At 36.2% G+C, this 17,013-nt stretch overlaps 2 protein-coding genes across 2 annotated transcripts; both read right to left on the bottom strand.

Annotated features, from left to right (window-relative positions):
* Window positions 1–2,388, bottom strand: LOC119985519 (glutamate decarboxylase 4). The gene is made up of 7 exons (XM_038829809.1): window positions 2,184–2,388; window positions 1,871–2,075; window positions 1,580–1,780; window positions 1,276–1,490; window positions 927–1,180; window positions 788–840; window positions 1–653 (listed from the first exon to the last, which is right to left on the bottom strand). The coding sequence occupies exons 1-7, from the start codon at window positions 2,267–2,269 to the stop codon at window positions 168–170; spliced, it is 1,500 nt and encodes a 499-aa protein (XP_038685737.1). The 5' UTR covers window positions 2,270–2,388; the 3' UTR covers window positions 1–167.
* A 3,869-nt stretch (window positions 2,389–6,257) lies between these two features.
* LOC119995541 (zinc finger MYM-type protein 1-like) lies at window positions 6,258–8,125 on the bottom strand. Its single transcript, XM_038842055.1, has 2 exons — window positions 8,020–8,125; window positions 6,258–7,942 (listed from the first exon to the last, which is right to left on the bottom strand). The coding sequence occupies exons 1-2, from the start codon at window positions 8,123–8,125 to the stop codon at window positions 6,258–6,260; spliced, it is 1,791 nt and encodes a 596-aa protein (XP_038697983.1).
* Window positions 8,126–17,013: the final 8,888 nt, after the last annotated feature.

Consider the following 17,013-nt stretch of genomic DNA (forward strand, 5'->3'; position numbering starts at 1 on the left):
AGATGAAAGAAATTATTGCATTGCATATTAAACTTTAAATCCTCAGTACAGAGGTGGTATCACGACCATCCGAATAAACATATGCAAGAAATTACAAAAACAAAAGACCCCAAAAAATATCTCAAAAAAATAAAGAACATTAAACACACTCCCGACCGACCCATTGTTTAACATATCTTATTCTTGTTGGATTTCTTAGCCAAGACAAAATTTTTCCAGTAAGTAGTGATTTCCCTCTGAGTCTCCAAGCTAGTTTTCTTGACGACCGTACCATTCTTTCCATTCTCTTGATGAGCAGCACTCATTTTGGCATTAATCCTTGCGGGGAGTGTGTCAAGCTCATGGAGCACCTTTGTGATGTCAAGCACAAGCCTTTCAGCAAGGGTGCGCGAGAAGTCCTCTCTAATCACAACACGCAGCACCGTCACATGCTGAGCGTCTGCTGGCATGGTGTAGGCAGGCACGATCCACCCGAATCGGCGCAGTGTCTCTGCTACCTCAAATTCATCGTGGCGGCTGTTGTCCTTGAGAGAGAATGCCACCAGTGGAACACCGTTGTCCTTTGACACAATGTTGAATCGCCCTGTCTTCTCCAATCCTTCCTTGAGCACAATCATGTTATCATGGCAGTTCTCAATCACATTCCGGTACCCCTGTTTCACATATTTGTTAAGCTAATTAGTGTTGGTTTGAAATCACAATGAGATTTGTACTTCCTGGGATTTATTTTTTGGCAACGAAGGTGTTTGAAGATTTGCCCCAATAAAGATTTCCAACAAGGTCTTACCTCAAAACCTAAGCGGATGAGCTGGTAATACTGGGCAATGATTTGACTGGAACCTGCAAATTAAGGACCATATCAAAGATTGAACACTTGGTAGGATGGAAGCAGATCTATGAGGAGGTTATTTGATTATGTGTGTTACCTTTGGAGAAGTTGAGGGTGAAGGTGGGTTGATCAGTTCCAAGGTAGTTAATGTGGAAGATGAGTTCTTCAGGCAAGTCTTCTTTGCTCCTCCAAATAGCCCAACCAACTCCAGCATAAACCAAGCCATACTTGTGTCCACTGACATTGATGCTCTTCACCAATGGAAGTCTGAAATCCCATTCAAGCTCTGGGTAGATGAATGGAGCAATGAATCCACCACTTGCTGCATCAACATGAATTGGGGTATCCCATCTGCCAAAATGTGAATTGACACAATTAGCACACTTAAAAGTTCTAGACCTGGAGATGATTTTCAACATTAGTGGGCAGAGTGAATGATTATATACCCTGTTTGCTTGTTCTTTTCTACCAAGAGGTCGTTCAAGAGCTTGACATCTTCGAATTCTCCATTAAGGGTTGATCCTAAGATAGCAGCAACACAAATAGTGTTTTCATCTACCATTTCCACAGCTTTCACAGGGTCCATTACGTAGTAATCTTCTCTCAGCTTCACTTCCTTCAGTTCTACTTCAAAGTACCTGGCAAATTTTTCCCAGCAAACCTGTTTTTGCACATACCCAGAATGTAAACATCACATAAAATTCTGTGGGTTGTGATGAATATCAGTTGAATTGATAACTGGTGTTGTACCTGAACATTGGCTCCAGTAACAATGTTTGGGTTGTCATAGGGCTTCCCTTCAGCCTTTCGCTTGTTCTGCCACTTTCTCTTGAATGCAAGACCAGCAAGCATGATTGCCTCCGACGAACCCACCGTTCCCACACCAACAGCAGCCTCGGATTCTCCCAGCGGAGCGTTGAAGAGATGTGCTATCATGTTGACACATCTATTCTGCATATTCATATCACACAACTTGGTGTGTTAGCCTTACATAACAGATTTCTATACATAAATAACATGTCAGTGTCTAAAGAGACTTGCCTGAAGCTCTGTGGTGACAGGGTACTCATCCATGTCAACATAGTTTTTGTTAACGGAATCCATGATAAGCTTGTCACATTCAGGCTCCATCCAAGTAGTCACAAAGGAAGCCAAGTTCAGCCTTGGCTGCCCATCAAGCATCAGCTCATCGTGTATAATCTGGTACGCCGCCTCCTTCGGTATCGAGTTATCCGGCATCCTGAACCTGCATCAAACAAAATCACATGTTTGAACATCATTAAGAACCGCCACAAAATAAAAAAAAAAAAAAAAAAAACAACAATAAAACAAATTGAATTGGCGAAAACATTACCTGGGTAGTGAGTCTCGGACATAGCGAGAGGCGAAGGTGGAGTGGACGGAGATATCAGACTCTGAAACAATCCTTGAGAGCACCATGGTTAATTGATATTCAAGTAACTCAGAGAAAAGAAACTTAAGAGAGACGATGTCTGAACGAATGCGAGTGAATGAAGAGTTGTGCAAGTAGTTATGCTTCTCTGGGTTGCTTGTAGGGTATTTATAGTGATTAGTGAAGGTGATGGATTGAAGATTTTTCTTGTAATTTAAAGTGAGAACAAGAAGGGAAGGGAACTCGGAACGAAACCAGAAGAATGCTCATGCTTTAACATTTTCAATAATCAAGACCCGTTGCCATAGTGGACCGTTGATCTAATCATGCGGGTCCCCCACTAAATACCCTATTGGTTATGTAATGTTCCTCCAAGTCGGTCTTAAAGAAGCAGCGAACCACCGTCACCGTGTACTCAATTTCATAGGAAGGGCTCTCTCTCGGTCAATACTCAATAGACTTGAGGGGCTTTTAAGGCTTTGTTTGGTAGTAGATAAAAAAAGAAAAAAAAAAAAAAAACAGTTGGTGACAAGCCTATCAGGATGGCCATGCCCCGATCCCAAACAAACCTTAATCTGTGGTTCAATTAGCTCGTGTAATTTACTGATCTATTGGTTCGGTTGGTGCCAATCAAGATGGACCCAATCCAAACAAGCCCTAGTTTGTTTGTGTTCCATTTTTTTTTTGGTTTGGTTGGTTGTTCAATTCTTTGAATAGAAAATGAAAGCTCTAGAACGAGTGAATAATGAAAAAAAAAAGGTGGAGATATTTCAAGTCATTGAATTAATTTGAAGACTAAATTAAGAAAAGAATCCAATTCGATGACCTTTTTAGAAAGGTAGTTAGTTCCTCCCTACCCTTGTCAACAAAAAGACAATGTGCGGATATTTCGATTTACCTATTTATTTTGGGTACATTGACTTACACAAAAATACAATGTGCGGTCATTTTGATTTTTATTTATTTATTTTGAGTATATTGACTTCTACAAAAAGTTGAAATGTTGAAAAAGAAAATGTGGCATAATTCATCAAACATTCAACTCTTACAATGGTTTTATTTTTTACCAATGTAAAACTTTAATGTTCGATGAATTCTATCACAAATAAAGCCTTCTTTGGTTCCGTTTGGTAAAATTTATTTGATGTCAAAATAAGTTAGCTTATAAGCTGTGAAAAATAAATAAGCTTATATGTTGTGAAATAAGTTATTAGGTATTTGGTGAAATTTATACCTGATGCTAAGTCGTGAAAAAAGTCTATGTCTACGTAATTTTAGTTTAAAAGATATTATAGGAAATACACCCGAATAAATCACTATTTGTTATTTCATAATTTTTTATTTTTTAGTAAATTTCTTTATTTTTATTCTAAATATTTTTACTAAACTTAATTTTATGGAGTTAAAATATTTTTTATCCAAATAAAATTTAAATTTAAATTTAAAAAGTTTATAATATTATCTTTTAAGAAAAAAGAAACGAAAAAATAATAAAAAAGAAAAAAAAAAGGACCAAAAAATAAGCTTTAATTGGAAACTTTTATTTTTTTGAAACTTAAGAGAGCTTATAAACTAACTTATCCAAGGTGTTTAGTAGAGCGTTTATCCCCATCTTATAAGCTAGTTTATCAACTTTACCAAATAGACTATCTGTATAGATTTATTTTCAAAAATGATTGGAATATATATGACTAGTTTATAAAAATGACTTCAACCAAAGATGAACGTAGTTGATATTATTTTATTTTTAAACCTGGAAACAATATTAATTTTTACTAGTACTTTACATAAAAAATTAAGAACATGTTCCATGTTCAGGCGTTGAAGCAAGATACATAAAATGATAAATGATGGATCATATGCTGAGCAAATCAAGTGGTGTTGAAGCAAGATATGTAAAATTTTCATATGGTGAGCAAATCAAGTGGTGGCATTTGATTCATAATTATCTGAGGTGAGTGTATGGTGAGTATGGTCATGTTTGATATAAAATAACTAGTGAGTATGAGTGTGAGAATTTTAATAGTACAATTTTCATATTATTTTTTTTAAAAAGAATAAAATAATTTTTTATAATAAGGACAAATGAGTTTTTTACACAATAAAACTCATTATACTTTGTGGAGAATAGTCATTCTCACAATTTTATTGAGCTTGACTATTCTCCACGATGGATAATAGAGAGTGGGATGAATTTGAAATTTCACTCTCAAAATTAACTAAATAAGGGAATATGTTAATTCCACCCTCATTTTTCCCTTCTAAATAGCAAAACCAAATGCCCCCGACTATACAGTTCCGCCTTCCCCCACTAGTCTTCTAATAGCGGTATATAAATATTCACGTTGAATACACAGGCACCGACCTCATCTTTAAACCACCCTTGGAACTCCCTAAAAATAATTCATTCCGATGAGAGGAATCAAATGCCCCCTATTTACAGTAGATTGACTATCCAAGATGCTGATTACATCTAACAGCCATTTAGTTATTATTTTTATAAATTATACTATTATAAGTGATGAAATCAAGAAAATAGCTAGGCCACAATTTTTTTATTTTTTTTTTAATTTGAAAGGAGCAACCCATCAAATACACAGTTTAATAGGCTCGGCCTTAAATGATCGATAAATTCGTGGTACATAAATAGTAAATACTTGTGTCTCACATGTACTTGAGGTTCAGGACATTCAGTGTCTATGCTAAAGCTGACCCATTGGATTGTCAGAGAATACGCAAAGCTGCGGTTTTTGAGGAAATGAAATGAGGACGCGGCGAATCCAATTCCCCATTTCTGAATTCCAACCTACTATCACGCTCACGCGTTTTCTTTTGTCCTTTTGTTTGGATGAATTACTTTGATTGGGGAAATTAAAATATTCTACAGTCCAAAAACAAGACTTTCTTTTTTTGAAAAGAAAAGAAAAAACAAGACCTATTCAAAGTTGCACATGTCTAGTTGCTTGGTCAAGAGGAAACACAATAACTTGAAATATCATGTCAACTGTCATTTCTCAAAGCTCTGTGATATATGAAAATTATTTCATAATTATGAGTTAACTACTGCAATAACGTTGAGTCTTTGCAACGCTTATATGTTAACATTCCCATGGCAAAGCACGATCGATAGGAAGATGGAGAGATGCCGCTTGTACATTAATGAATAGGCTAATTGTCAATGTCTTTGAGAAGCAATGGGAAATTAGGAAATTAATATAAAATTTAACTTTTTATCATTTTCACCAATGCACAAACTCAGTTGCTTTTTTTTTTTTTTTTTTATACGCAGCAAATATATCGACAGAACAAGACAAAACAACAGGGCATCAATATGGATCACCTTTACCAAGGACAAAAATACAAGAAGAAAACAACTAAATACTAAAATACTAGAAGTGGCAGTAGTAGGATATAGATTAGAGCCAGAGTATGGAATCAAAGGTCATTCTTATCTCTTCTTTAGCAAGCAAATCAGCTATAGACAGTGGCAGAACCAGGATTTTGATTTACTCTGGGCTGAATTTAAAAGTGACAGGGTTTGGGGCAGCGCCTCGAAAAATTTTTAGAACTTCAATAAAGTCTCAAAATGATAAGATTTAACATGCCTTTCAAGATGTAAAAATAAGAGCATGCTATTACAAATATGCAGGGATACACTATAATAACTAACTACCAACTCAAATACTAGCAAAATGACACCTACTAGGAAAATAGGACTCTTCGATCATTTGAAGAAGCAAAGGTATCTATTATCGAATCTGTATTGATAGTTTCTGCGATTTCTCTTTCGATGAAGACAACCAATGAATCGTTCAAATACTCATTTTCCATCTTGTTACGAAGATCACTTTTGATGAATTTCATAGCTGAAAATGCACGTTCTGTAGTTGCCGTGGAAACAGGAAGAGTCAAAATGAGACGAATCAACCTGTCGATTAAATTATAAGACCCTGCCTTGTTTGTTTCTACTAACCCACGACACAATTCTGAAATTGTTGACATATTCTGAAACTTCTCATGGCAAACCACATCAAGTCAATAATGATCTAACTGACATTTCAAAAGATATATGTCTTGTCCGCTAAAGTCAGCTGGATAAAACTTCTCAGCAAGTAAAAGAATGCGATCATGATCAAAACCTTTGAAGTTGTCCCTAGGATCTAAAGCAGAGCTGAGCATAAGCAGTTCCATTGACTCTTCATTGAATCTAATACGTAACTCATCCAATATATAATCAACCGTAGCTTTAAAGATGTCAATGCAATAGTGATGTTGAACTGTGATATCATCATTCTGTTGGCAATAACATCCTGTAGCTTCTTTGTACCGAGTGCTCATATCAGGTATATCAATATCAAACTTCAAGCAAATTGATTTCACATGCCCAAGGAGATGATCAAAACCTTCTTCTCGCAGTGTTCGAAGTAATTCTTTTGTCGTTGAGACCAAATTCATTGCATTCAAAATATCCAAAGATTTTTGCTGCAAAGTTCGACAAAGCATATCCGAAATCCCCATAATCTTGTGCATAAGATGCAATATGAATATAAAATCAAAGGACTTCATTGACATTAAACAACCACCAGCTTCCCCACAAATTTTATTTGTAGCTCCTTCTTTAACCAAAGATCGAAGCACAATAATAGTTGCACCATACATATCTATCAAACTACAAATGGAGTCAAAATGTGAGCTCCATCGAGTGGTACCAGCTCTATGCAAAGTACCAATCTGATTAGCCCCTTTACCGGTCTCACGTTCACCACTAGCTATGTCACATTCAATCTCAGAAGCTTGGGTAGATCGTAACTCGATATGCCGCTTAGGAGAAGCACTAACAAGATTGACAATGCAAGTCAATTTTGAAAAGAATAGCCAAACTGAAATCTCTTTCTCGGCAGCTGCAACTAAAGCAAGTTGTAGACGATGAGCAAAACAATGAACATAGTATGCATACTCACAATCACTGCGAAATAAAGCTTGCAATCCGTTCCATGCACCACGCATATTGCTGGCACCATCATATCCCTGACCTCGTAAATCTTTGATGTGCAAATTGTGTCGAGTGAGAACTTGTGACATTTGATTCTTTAGAGTTAAAGCACAAGTATCTTCAACATGCACAATCTCAAAAAATCGTTCTTGTAAGTATCCGTGAATATCCACAAATCTCAGAATAATCGCCATTTGTTCTCTATTCGATACATCCTTTGCTTCATCAATACAAAACCTTGCATTCCCAACTTCCTCACGAATTTTGTTTCTCACTTTTGTGGATAGGATATGCAAAATATCCTTTTGGATCAAGTGAGACGTATATTTTGCATTCCCTGGGGCCTTTTCTAAGACAACATCATCAATCTCAACATTCAACTTTCCCAACAAACTAATCAACTCAACTAGATTACCACGGTTCTTTGATGTTAAAGATTCATCATGACCTCTCAAAGCGCATCCTTGTAAAGTAAGCCACCGAACACTATCAATGGTAGTCTTAAGACATAACCGATTTTTCTTAACATTTTCCAAACTTTGAACATTCATGACTTTATCGATGTGCCGAGATATATTCTTCAATGCCTCAACATTTCTCACTGCATTATTGTGTGGGGAAGTAGGACCTCCCATATGTGCTAAGAATACACATTTGGCCCCATTGTTCACTCTCTTCCAACTATTGAAACCATTAACGGTAAAAGCAGGATGTAGAGGTTCGCTATCTTGAAAAACGAAGCACGGAAAGCAAAATGCTGCATCCTTTGAAATAGAGTACTCTAACCATGGAAATTTTATGAACCAACTTTGTTGAAATCATCGGTTTTGACCTCCGCTTTTAGTCCTCGGATAGTTGGCCAAGACAGGTTGATTTGGTCCCCATTTGATATAAGCACGTCTAACTTCATCTTTATTATAAACTGGATGACTCCATATTGGAATACGTAGTCCAGGATCTCATTCAAGATCATTCTCATCAAATGCAATCCTTGAAACCTTGGCTTGAGGTTGAGATTCTGTAATAGTCATAGGAATATCAACACTTGTTGATGTTTCTTCTCCACGTTTCTTGTTGAAGAAGGAGATAATAGTCTTCCCTTTTTTCCGTCCTTGATTTTCCATCCTAATAAAATAGAAAGTAACAAGAAACAAGTAAACAACCATTGTGATTTTGTGAATTAAAAAAAGCTCAAAGACTGCCCAAGAATTGCTTGTTACAAGTAAACAACCATTGTGATTTTGTGAATTAAAAAAAAAAACCCAAAGACTGCCCAAGGATTGCATTTGAAGAGAAATTGAGAATGATCTTGAAACAACTATTGTGATTATGTGAAATAAAGACCTAATTATCATATTCAACTTTCAAGTCAGGCGAAACGAGTTGCAAAGTATGCCAGTATTTCGAAATCACTCAAATCAGTGAGGGGCCGAGATGAGGGCAATACCTACTTCTAGAGACAAAATCGAAGATCTGGACAGTTGGAGACTTGGAGCCTGTACTCTAGAGAAACACAGAAGCTGGACGACTGGAGCTTGGCCCTGGAGAATCAATGAATCATAGATGTTGGACGGCTGGTCCTAGAGACAGAGTTGAAGAAACGAAGAAATTCTTCTCGTCGGCGTCGGCGTCGGCGTCTCAAGTCTTGAAGAGATTAGTTGAGACAATGACGAAGGTGTGGTGTGAATAGGAATTCAGAATTGGGAACCAAATCTAACTCTTTTGGGCTAGCCCACCTTAGTGACATAATGTCTTGGTAGACTAAGTTAATGGGCTTAAGTATATTTGCTAAATTTCTTTTATTTTTTTCACACGGGCTCAAGCCCACCTTAGCCCACCTATAGATCCGCCTCTGGCTATAGAATTTCCATCCCTTCGAATGTGCTGTATTGTTAGGTTGCGAATCTGTGACTTAACGAAAGCAACGGTGTTTGGAAGTTGTGCAAGTTTCCAGGGGGTTTCGCATTGCTCAGTAACCCACTTGAAAGCATTTAGGGAGTCTCTTTCCAATTCCACTTCATTTGATTTACATATCCCCGGACTACACGAGAACAAACAAACAAACTGGCCATGTTTATATTGGCATACGTTAATATATTTATTAGGACAAAATTTGAATCTCTTCTTATTTTAGTAATAATAATAACAAAAAATGACATAAAAAATATAATCCTAAAGACTTGAATTTCTGCAAAATTTGAGTCCCTTCTTATTTTACTACTACTAATAATAATATAAAAAAAATGACTTTGTAAAAAAATAGGTAGTGTGATGATATTATATATTCGCCCGCGAATGGTGGAATCATTGCCTTTAAAATATAAACTGAGGCGTTGTGAATATGTTGACTTGGGTCAATTTTACATGGATGACCAACATATACTTTAGAAATGGATACATAACCAACTTATTTAAACACTTGTCTACAATAATGGAAAGCTGACAAGTTGATAATTAAGTCAAGTGTTTGAAATGTCATTATGATTGCTAGCTAGTTTGATCAACTTGCGAATTTATGTTTGTGTATCAACTGGTTTGAAGGTGATATATGACCTGCACCCAAAAGTGACGATCAAACTACCCAAGTGTAGAATGGTCATCAAATAATAAATCCGGAATATTCGGAGTCGAACCACAAAGAAAATTTTTTAAATCAGATGGATGTGATGCAAAACCTATTAGCAGAGCGTATCACAATTAACATAGAATTTTGCATAGAAATTTAAAACCAACCGATGACTCGATAACATGCGAAATTGTATCAAAACAAGGATTTAAGAAAACTATGAGCGAAAACAACGTAGTCCCTAATCCATCTCGATATACACACAGTTCTCATGTTCAATGCAACAAACACGCGATCACACAAGTTCCTTTAGAAAAGTGGTTTTGACGACTTCAATACAAACATGGAAAGACATCGGATTCATTAATTTACAATAAAACTTAAGAGTTGCTCACTTACGTTTCAATAAAAAGACCTAGCCTAGCAAACATCCTAGTTGCACACTCAAAAATCAATGCACCATAACATTATCACATTCATTCCATAAGTACCAAACAATTCTCAATCAAGACTCATATAATCACCAATCATACAATCAATGAAATTAATAATTGAGTTCTGAAAAATTTCATACAAACATGCTAAGATATCGAATCGTAAGATTATCGATGAAAGTTTAGAATACAACACACCAAATATTATGAATTAATGTTCACAACGACTTGGCTTAGTTGTCAAACTAGTTTCACACTCCAAATCTCTTAATCACAACATTAACATGCTCGCTTATAACTACCCAATCCGAAACCATCAATCAATCCCAAAAAAAATCGAAAGATTTAGAACGACAAACCTTACCTTTAACAATCAAACTTTACACCTACCATTCAGAGATTAGAGACTAGAAAAAATAATTAACTACTCATGATTTTGTGATAAATAATAATTTTATTGATTGAAATCAGTTCTCACAAGAATCAATGAGAAGAAACCAGAAAAATCTATGAAAGCTTGAGAGAAAACTGTTTTACAAATGCAGGGCTAACCACGAAAGTAACTGTTTATAACCATCGCACTAGGGTTGTAAACTCTCTCCTAACTCTAAAAAGTCCTATCTACTCTTACATAAATGAGCCCTAAAAGGTTACATGTTTTATTTTCCAAATTTCTTTGTAAAACACTATTCATGGGTCTGGTGTTCACGACACCCTATTCGAACGACACTCTTAAGGTGTCTGGAAGACCTTCTAAAACCTGTCTACTGCAATCTTCCTCATTGTCCAGACGAGCTTCACTATCTGGAAATTCTGACATATCTTTTGTGTTCGGACGGGACATCTGGGGTGTCCGGACATGAGGCTTTTCTAACTCAGTTTTGTAACACTTCATGACTGATCTACAACTGGTCTTTATTGGAACCTGTTCGGATAGTCAATAATAGGTGTCTGGATAGATATTCTGCTGCCTAACTTGTCAGCTACAAAATTCACTCCAAAACTGCTTGTTTTGTCTCTTTTTTTGCAAAACGAAAGGAAACCGCATGTAAGAGTGAAATTATGCTAAAACACGCACAAATGCATTAACTAAATATTAGAATACCCTAATCAAAAGACATTGAAACCTCAATTTAGAGGTCCAATCACACCCCCCCAACTTAGACGTTGCTAGTCCCTAGCAATGCAAACATATTCTAAACAAATAAAGTTAAACCTAACTCACTTTTGTAGGCCTCACAATTGCATTTAGCGCATTTAACAAGCCTTTAAATCCTTAGGTCACCCTAGTGGATGATTTGTAGTCTCGTGAGGTTTTATTAGAGTGATACCCACAAAAATTTTTCAAGGAATCCACATTTACTTTGAAAACACAACTAAAGATTCTTGAGTTCAAATAAGCAACAGATGAAGCTAATCATCAAAAGATGATCAAGAACACTTTATAAAAAAAATGTAAGTGCAATCAAACGAGTATACTTAGCAAATTCACATCCCCATATTGCATACATAAACATTAAAAACATTGTGATAGGTGAATGACCCACACAATTGAATAAAAAACAAAGTTCATGAAAGAAAATTTAAGATGTACATAGCTTTGGGGAAAGAAAATCACCTACACGAGTGACTTTAGCATTCATCAACATACTTGCTCACCATCGAATTGAACTCATCATTAGGTAAATGGGTTGTACGTGGTTAGGAGACAAGGTGGGTAAAATTTTGGATCTAGGTAACACGTCACAAATTTAAATTCAAAACTTGAGCTTCTGTCTCATTTTGTTATCACTTTTTCACGCACCCCCACATAAACATATCACTTCCTCAACTTTGAGCACACTGGGACTAAGCAATTTGTGTTTCTCGTCTATTCTTTTTTTTTTCTTTTTCTTGTATTTTTCTGCAATAGTTTTTTCTTCCGTTGATATATATAGCTATTCGAACAGAATAATGCTCCATTTCGATGAGTTCAGTTTTGCATATATTTCTCTTAATTGTTATTTCAATTAAATGCCTCACACAAGGATTTTTACATGTTCCAAGGAAAACTAGACATTTAAGCTCAAAACTAGGTAGTAGCTCACGAAAAGAATAGGCTAGGTTCAAAAACACTCCCCTAGTCAGTCGTTCAATTTTATATTCACAAGCAAGAGATAAAGATCTAAAAGTCATACTTCTTAGTAATTAATTGTAGTGTATCAAAGCTATCGAAAGAGTACGCTCAAAGAATAATCATGAGAAACATAAAAAATCACCCAAATCTCAAAATATGTCAATAACGAATGGCTTAAAAAAAGAGTAGGGTAATAAGGATTTTAAAGAAAAAGTAACACGACTCATTCATGCAAATGCTTCAAAACTAAGAGACTTGATTCAAAATAGATTTCAATCAACCCAAGAAAGATCAATCAAACTCATCCCATTCAATCACATGCATTGATCCGCAAAAGAAATCAAAGAATCTACATTACACTTGTAAATTCAAACAAGAATGCGAAATTGAAAAGGTTGGATCCCTTAGTCATCTACCCTTCCATTTCATAGGGTTAAACTATCTATTTCTTTATCAAAGAAATAAAAGCATAAATTGCTAGGAGATAGAGTGTAGAAATCATACCATACTATGATATTAGCACAATTTGAAATAGATAAAACTAACCAAATATTCGAGTATACAATGAAATCCGTGTATGCAATCCAAAATAGTCAATTAGACAAGAAATAACAAGTAAAACAGGGGTCATAGAATTTTACAGAACACGTATATAAAAAACACATCAAATAACCAAACAATCTATGCCTAAACTCCTTAGAAAACTACTTAGGAGTCTACTGGTCAAGTGGTGGTGGTGGTGCAGAAGATGTGGATGGAGCTTGTGGAAACCTAAAAACCAAAGACTAATGGGAGGATGTAAATCTCTCCTTGCTGCTGAACTATCTACTGTAACCTATTATCCATATGTAGCTGCCTGTAGGCAACCTGAGATATAATCTCCTCCTGTCTTTGCTCCATATGATGCAGGCTGGCATCCATACCTGTGTGAAGCCCTTGCATTATATCCACAATCCACTGATATTTGGGTTGCTCTACCGATGGAAGACCCTGATCTGTATAATATATGTCAGTTGATGTTCATTCGCTGATAGAGGTATATTTAAGGCTGCCCATGCCATGGCCATGGAAACATAATTGATTGGCCCTAGCGGCCTTCGAATGTCCAAATTTAGCCTAGATCTAGGATGTCCAACAAGCTGAGTGATATAAACTCCAAAAGGTAAGCTCGTTTGAGCCCCACTAGTTCGTCGATAGGTATTGAATAACTGATGAAAAATAGTGCTCCTCGTGTCAACCATCAGCCCACTACGTATGGCATACAACAATTTGGCTCTCTCTACGCTCACATCAAAAGTTCCACACAGTCGAAGAAGATTGCTACACGAAGACTTATATAATGGCATGTGGTGCCACTTTAGGAAGCCCTTTTTGACTGAGCGACCTATCCAATCCACATTTAGTAAGCACACCTCATCCACAACAACTCTCGAATCAAAAGCTTCACTTCCATATGAGTACTTCGCCTCACCCTCAAACTCGGGTAAATCGAAGAATTGACCAATGGACTACATAGTCACTACAACCTTCTTCCCTCTAACTCTCTTCACTATCCTGCTATTAGCACCATCCAACTTGGCTTTAGAAATATTTACGAAAAACTCGCACACCAAGTTCTTGTGGCACTTTCCAAAAAAGCGCACTAGTGTAGCCTAACCACGACCCTCAATCTATTGTCTCCACACCAAAGATGGGTACCTAAAATCCTCGAGCACATCAAAGTTATCTATCTAATGTCCATTCTCTCACAATACTAACTGCATTGAGTTTCAAATAATTATCGAAGTCATCCACCTGTCGTGCATGCTAGGAAGGTATTTTATACTATTAAGAATAAAAAAAGCCAAAAACCCATTGCTCAATCTACCAAAAATAGCATAAAATCTACTTGACTTCCAAATGAATATTTTGGGCATCTGAATGGGCCTTGTTATGTATTGCTGCAGCTCCTCTTTCCCTTCTCAATACCAATCGACAAACCCAAAACTATCACAGAAACCAATAAATACAACCAAACTAAATTTGATAATCAATTCTACTCAATCCCCATCTCAAAGAAACCACAAAATTAGGCAAATATCATTACCAATTTCGTTTCACCTGTATGGCCAGTCATAATTCAACAAGAGTTCTCCAAATATGAACATCCGAACACAAAAGTCTTTCAATAAACTCTAATTCTATTTCACCTAAATTTTCAATTCCTTGCTTCAAGCAACTCACATTCAACAAAAATTAAAAGTACAAATCTAACCTCAAAGACTTCTTTCTCTATGTCGATTAGGAACCCTAATGCCTATTTCTTTGCTTGAGATGGTGAACAACCAGTAAAAAAGAGTATTATGATGGCTTGGATGTTTGGAATTGTGAGGGGCGAGTGATTTACGGTAGAGAGAGTTCAGAGGACAGAAAGAGAAACTACTATGCTGAAAGATAAACACATTTGGTGTTTGGTCAATGTAGCTAAATTGTAATGCATTATGAATTGGTTTCTGAATTTGCCCTTCAATCTTTGACAATTATTATCAATATGAAAAAGGATTATACTAGCAAATGACAACACATAATGACTCCTAATTCTCTTATCCTCCTCCAACAACGGCGTAATTTAGCATATGCAAGAATAACCAACTAAAGTGAAAGAAATTGCAGAGATTGGTAGGGAAGTGTGCTCACCGAGATCTTGAGTTCCAAACCACGAGGTGAAGTCGGGTCGAGGTTTTACCTGTTTCGCTACCCAACTTGACCCACCTGTTTTGAAACAAACACAACTTAGCCTCCCTACCCGCTGACATTAAGTCCATATTAACTTGAACCTGAACCAACAATTTGTCAGAGCAAACCCCATGGGTACTCCACATTCGACTAGTGGAGATGGAGAGGTAGCGAAGCTGGTGCCATCAAAGTGGAATCCTAGGGCGGAGGTAGTCGATCAAGAAACAGAGAGGAATCCTAGAATGGAGGCAGTCGATCATGAACTAGAGATGGAGACAAACTTCAATCACCATGGATCGCGAACCAAAAATGTAGAATCGCCATGGAGATCGAGAGAGACAAGGGTACAATTGTCTTTTTGATATCTATTAGATAAAGTAAGTAATGATTAACATTATTTGCATCCCAAAAATAATTAAGTACACCCCATTTTTAATGCACCCCAGTTAAAAATATAACATTCAATAGTACGCACCCCATTTTCAGCTTTTTCAAAAAAATACTACCTGCACCCCAACCTCAAACCCTAAATCTGCAACTAGTCAGCCATGGCAGCACCACCATCACCACAATCTACTTCAATAGCAAGATCCATATGAAGCCCATAATAACCCACCTACCCACCACTTCCACTGTTGTAAAAAACACCTCTGTCTTCCTCGCCCAATCACCTCCCAAACAATCATGGCATCTTGGTTGACCTATTTTCTCACAATCTTGATAAGAGAGCATTTTGCAACCCTCTGCTGAAAAGGAGGTGGAGTTGAAGAAGGTGATTTGAGGTTGAAAAGTGTAGGGACAAACAGAGTGTTATTATAAGATTTGGCTTTTTAGCGAGAATATGGCAGCAAATAGTCCTACTCTAAAGTAATAGGAATACTTGAATACAATACGTAATCTAATTACACCTTTGTTAGTCTATCTAAATATATGTGTAATTTGATTACCATTGTAAGATGTTAAAAAAAATCAAACAAACATTGTAATGGAATTGGATTCCAATTATCATTACAATTATTCAACAACCAAACAGCCTCTAAAAGCAGTGCATTGAAATCCCAAATTATTTGTGTAGTTTGGAGTATAGATCTTATCATTACAAGGCCCATGGCCCAGCACCAATCTTGTAACGGGTAAACCAGTAATGAGCTATCATGGGTCCAAAAACTTGTGCTAAAACCATGATCTAATAACTTCTTGGGACTTTTGGAGGCCGGTACACTAGATTATACTTAATTGTAAAAAAATGCAATCACTAAAACATCCTTTTAAAAAAGTACACTGGAGATCATCTTTTACCAAAATAACCTCAATTTTGATTTTCTCTCTCCACGAATTGTGATACAATAGTGTCACTTTTAAATTGAAGATCCAATGTAGTGTTCAATTTATATTTTTGGCTCATAAAATGATGATATAAATGTTAGAATGTAAATTTGATAGCATTACATGTCTTTCTGGTTCAATTATGTCATTTTAGTGGATTTTTGATGTTCGTGATACTATAGTGATACATCTCTGCAGCTGTAAATGTTTTTCCAAAACGAGCAAGAGATGTACAAACCAAGAAAAGAAAACCAAGAAAGGAAAAGTAATTAGGAAGAAGAAGTATGCATATTGGTTCAATTGTATCATTTTAATGAATTTTTTGTGTTCGTGATACTATAGTGATACATCTCTGCACTTGTAAATGTTTTTTCAAAACGAACAAGAGAGGTAACCAAGAAAAGAAAATCAAGAAAGGAAAAGTAGTTAGGAAGATGAAGTATGCATACTAGTTTCATCATTTTAGTGGTTTTTTGGTGTTGGTGATACTATAGTGATACTATAGCGATACATCTCTGTAAAAAACGAACCAGAGTCCAGATCTGCAAAAAAACAAAGCACAACCCAAATTGAACAACGAAGCATAGTCCAGATCTGTCAAAAATGAAGCAGAGCAACTCGACGCAGTCCAGATTGAGCAA

Source organism: Tripterygium wilfordii, chromosome 3, assembly GCF_013401445.1.
Source record: "Tripterygium wilfordii isolate XIE 37 chromosome 3, ASM1340144v1, whole genome shotgun sequence".
In the NCBI taxonomy this organism is placed as follows: Eukaryota; Viridiplantae; Streptophyta; class Magnoliopsida; order Celastrales; family Celastraceae; genus Tripterygium; species Tripterygium wilfordii.

Excerpts from the sequence above, each read along its gene's own strand:
- LOC119985519 (XM_038829809.1), bottom strand. The coding sequence starts at position 2,269 with ATGGTGCTCTCAAGGATTGTTTCAGAGTCTGATATCTCCGTCCACTCC. Across the intron at positions 2,076-2,183 it reads GTCCGAGACTCACTACCCAG|GTTCAGGATGCCGGATAACT; the intron begins GTAATGTTTTCG and ends TGTTTGATGCAG. Across the intron at positions 1,491-1,579 it reads TTACTGGAGCCAATGTTCAG|GTTTGCTGGGAAAAATTTGC; the intron begins GTACAACACCAG and ends GTGCAAAAACAG.
- LOC119995541 (XM_038842055.1), bottom strand. The coding sequence starts at position 8,125 with ATGAAGTTAGACGTGCTTATATCAAATGGGGACCAAATCAACCTGTCT. Across the intron at positions 7,943-8,019 it reads CGATGATTTCAACAAAGTTG|ATAGCGAACCTCTACATCCT; the intron begins GTTCATAAAATT and ends TCGTTTTTCAAG.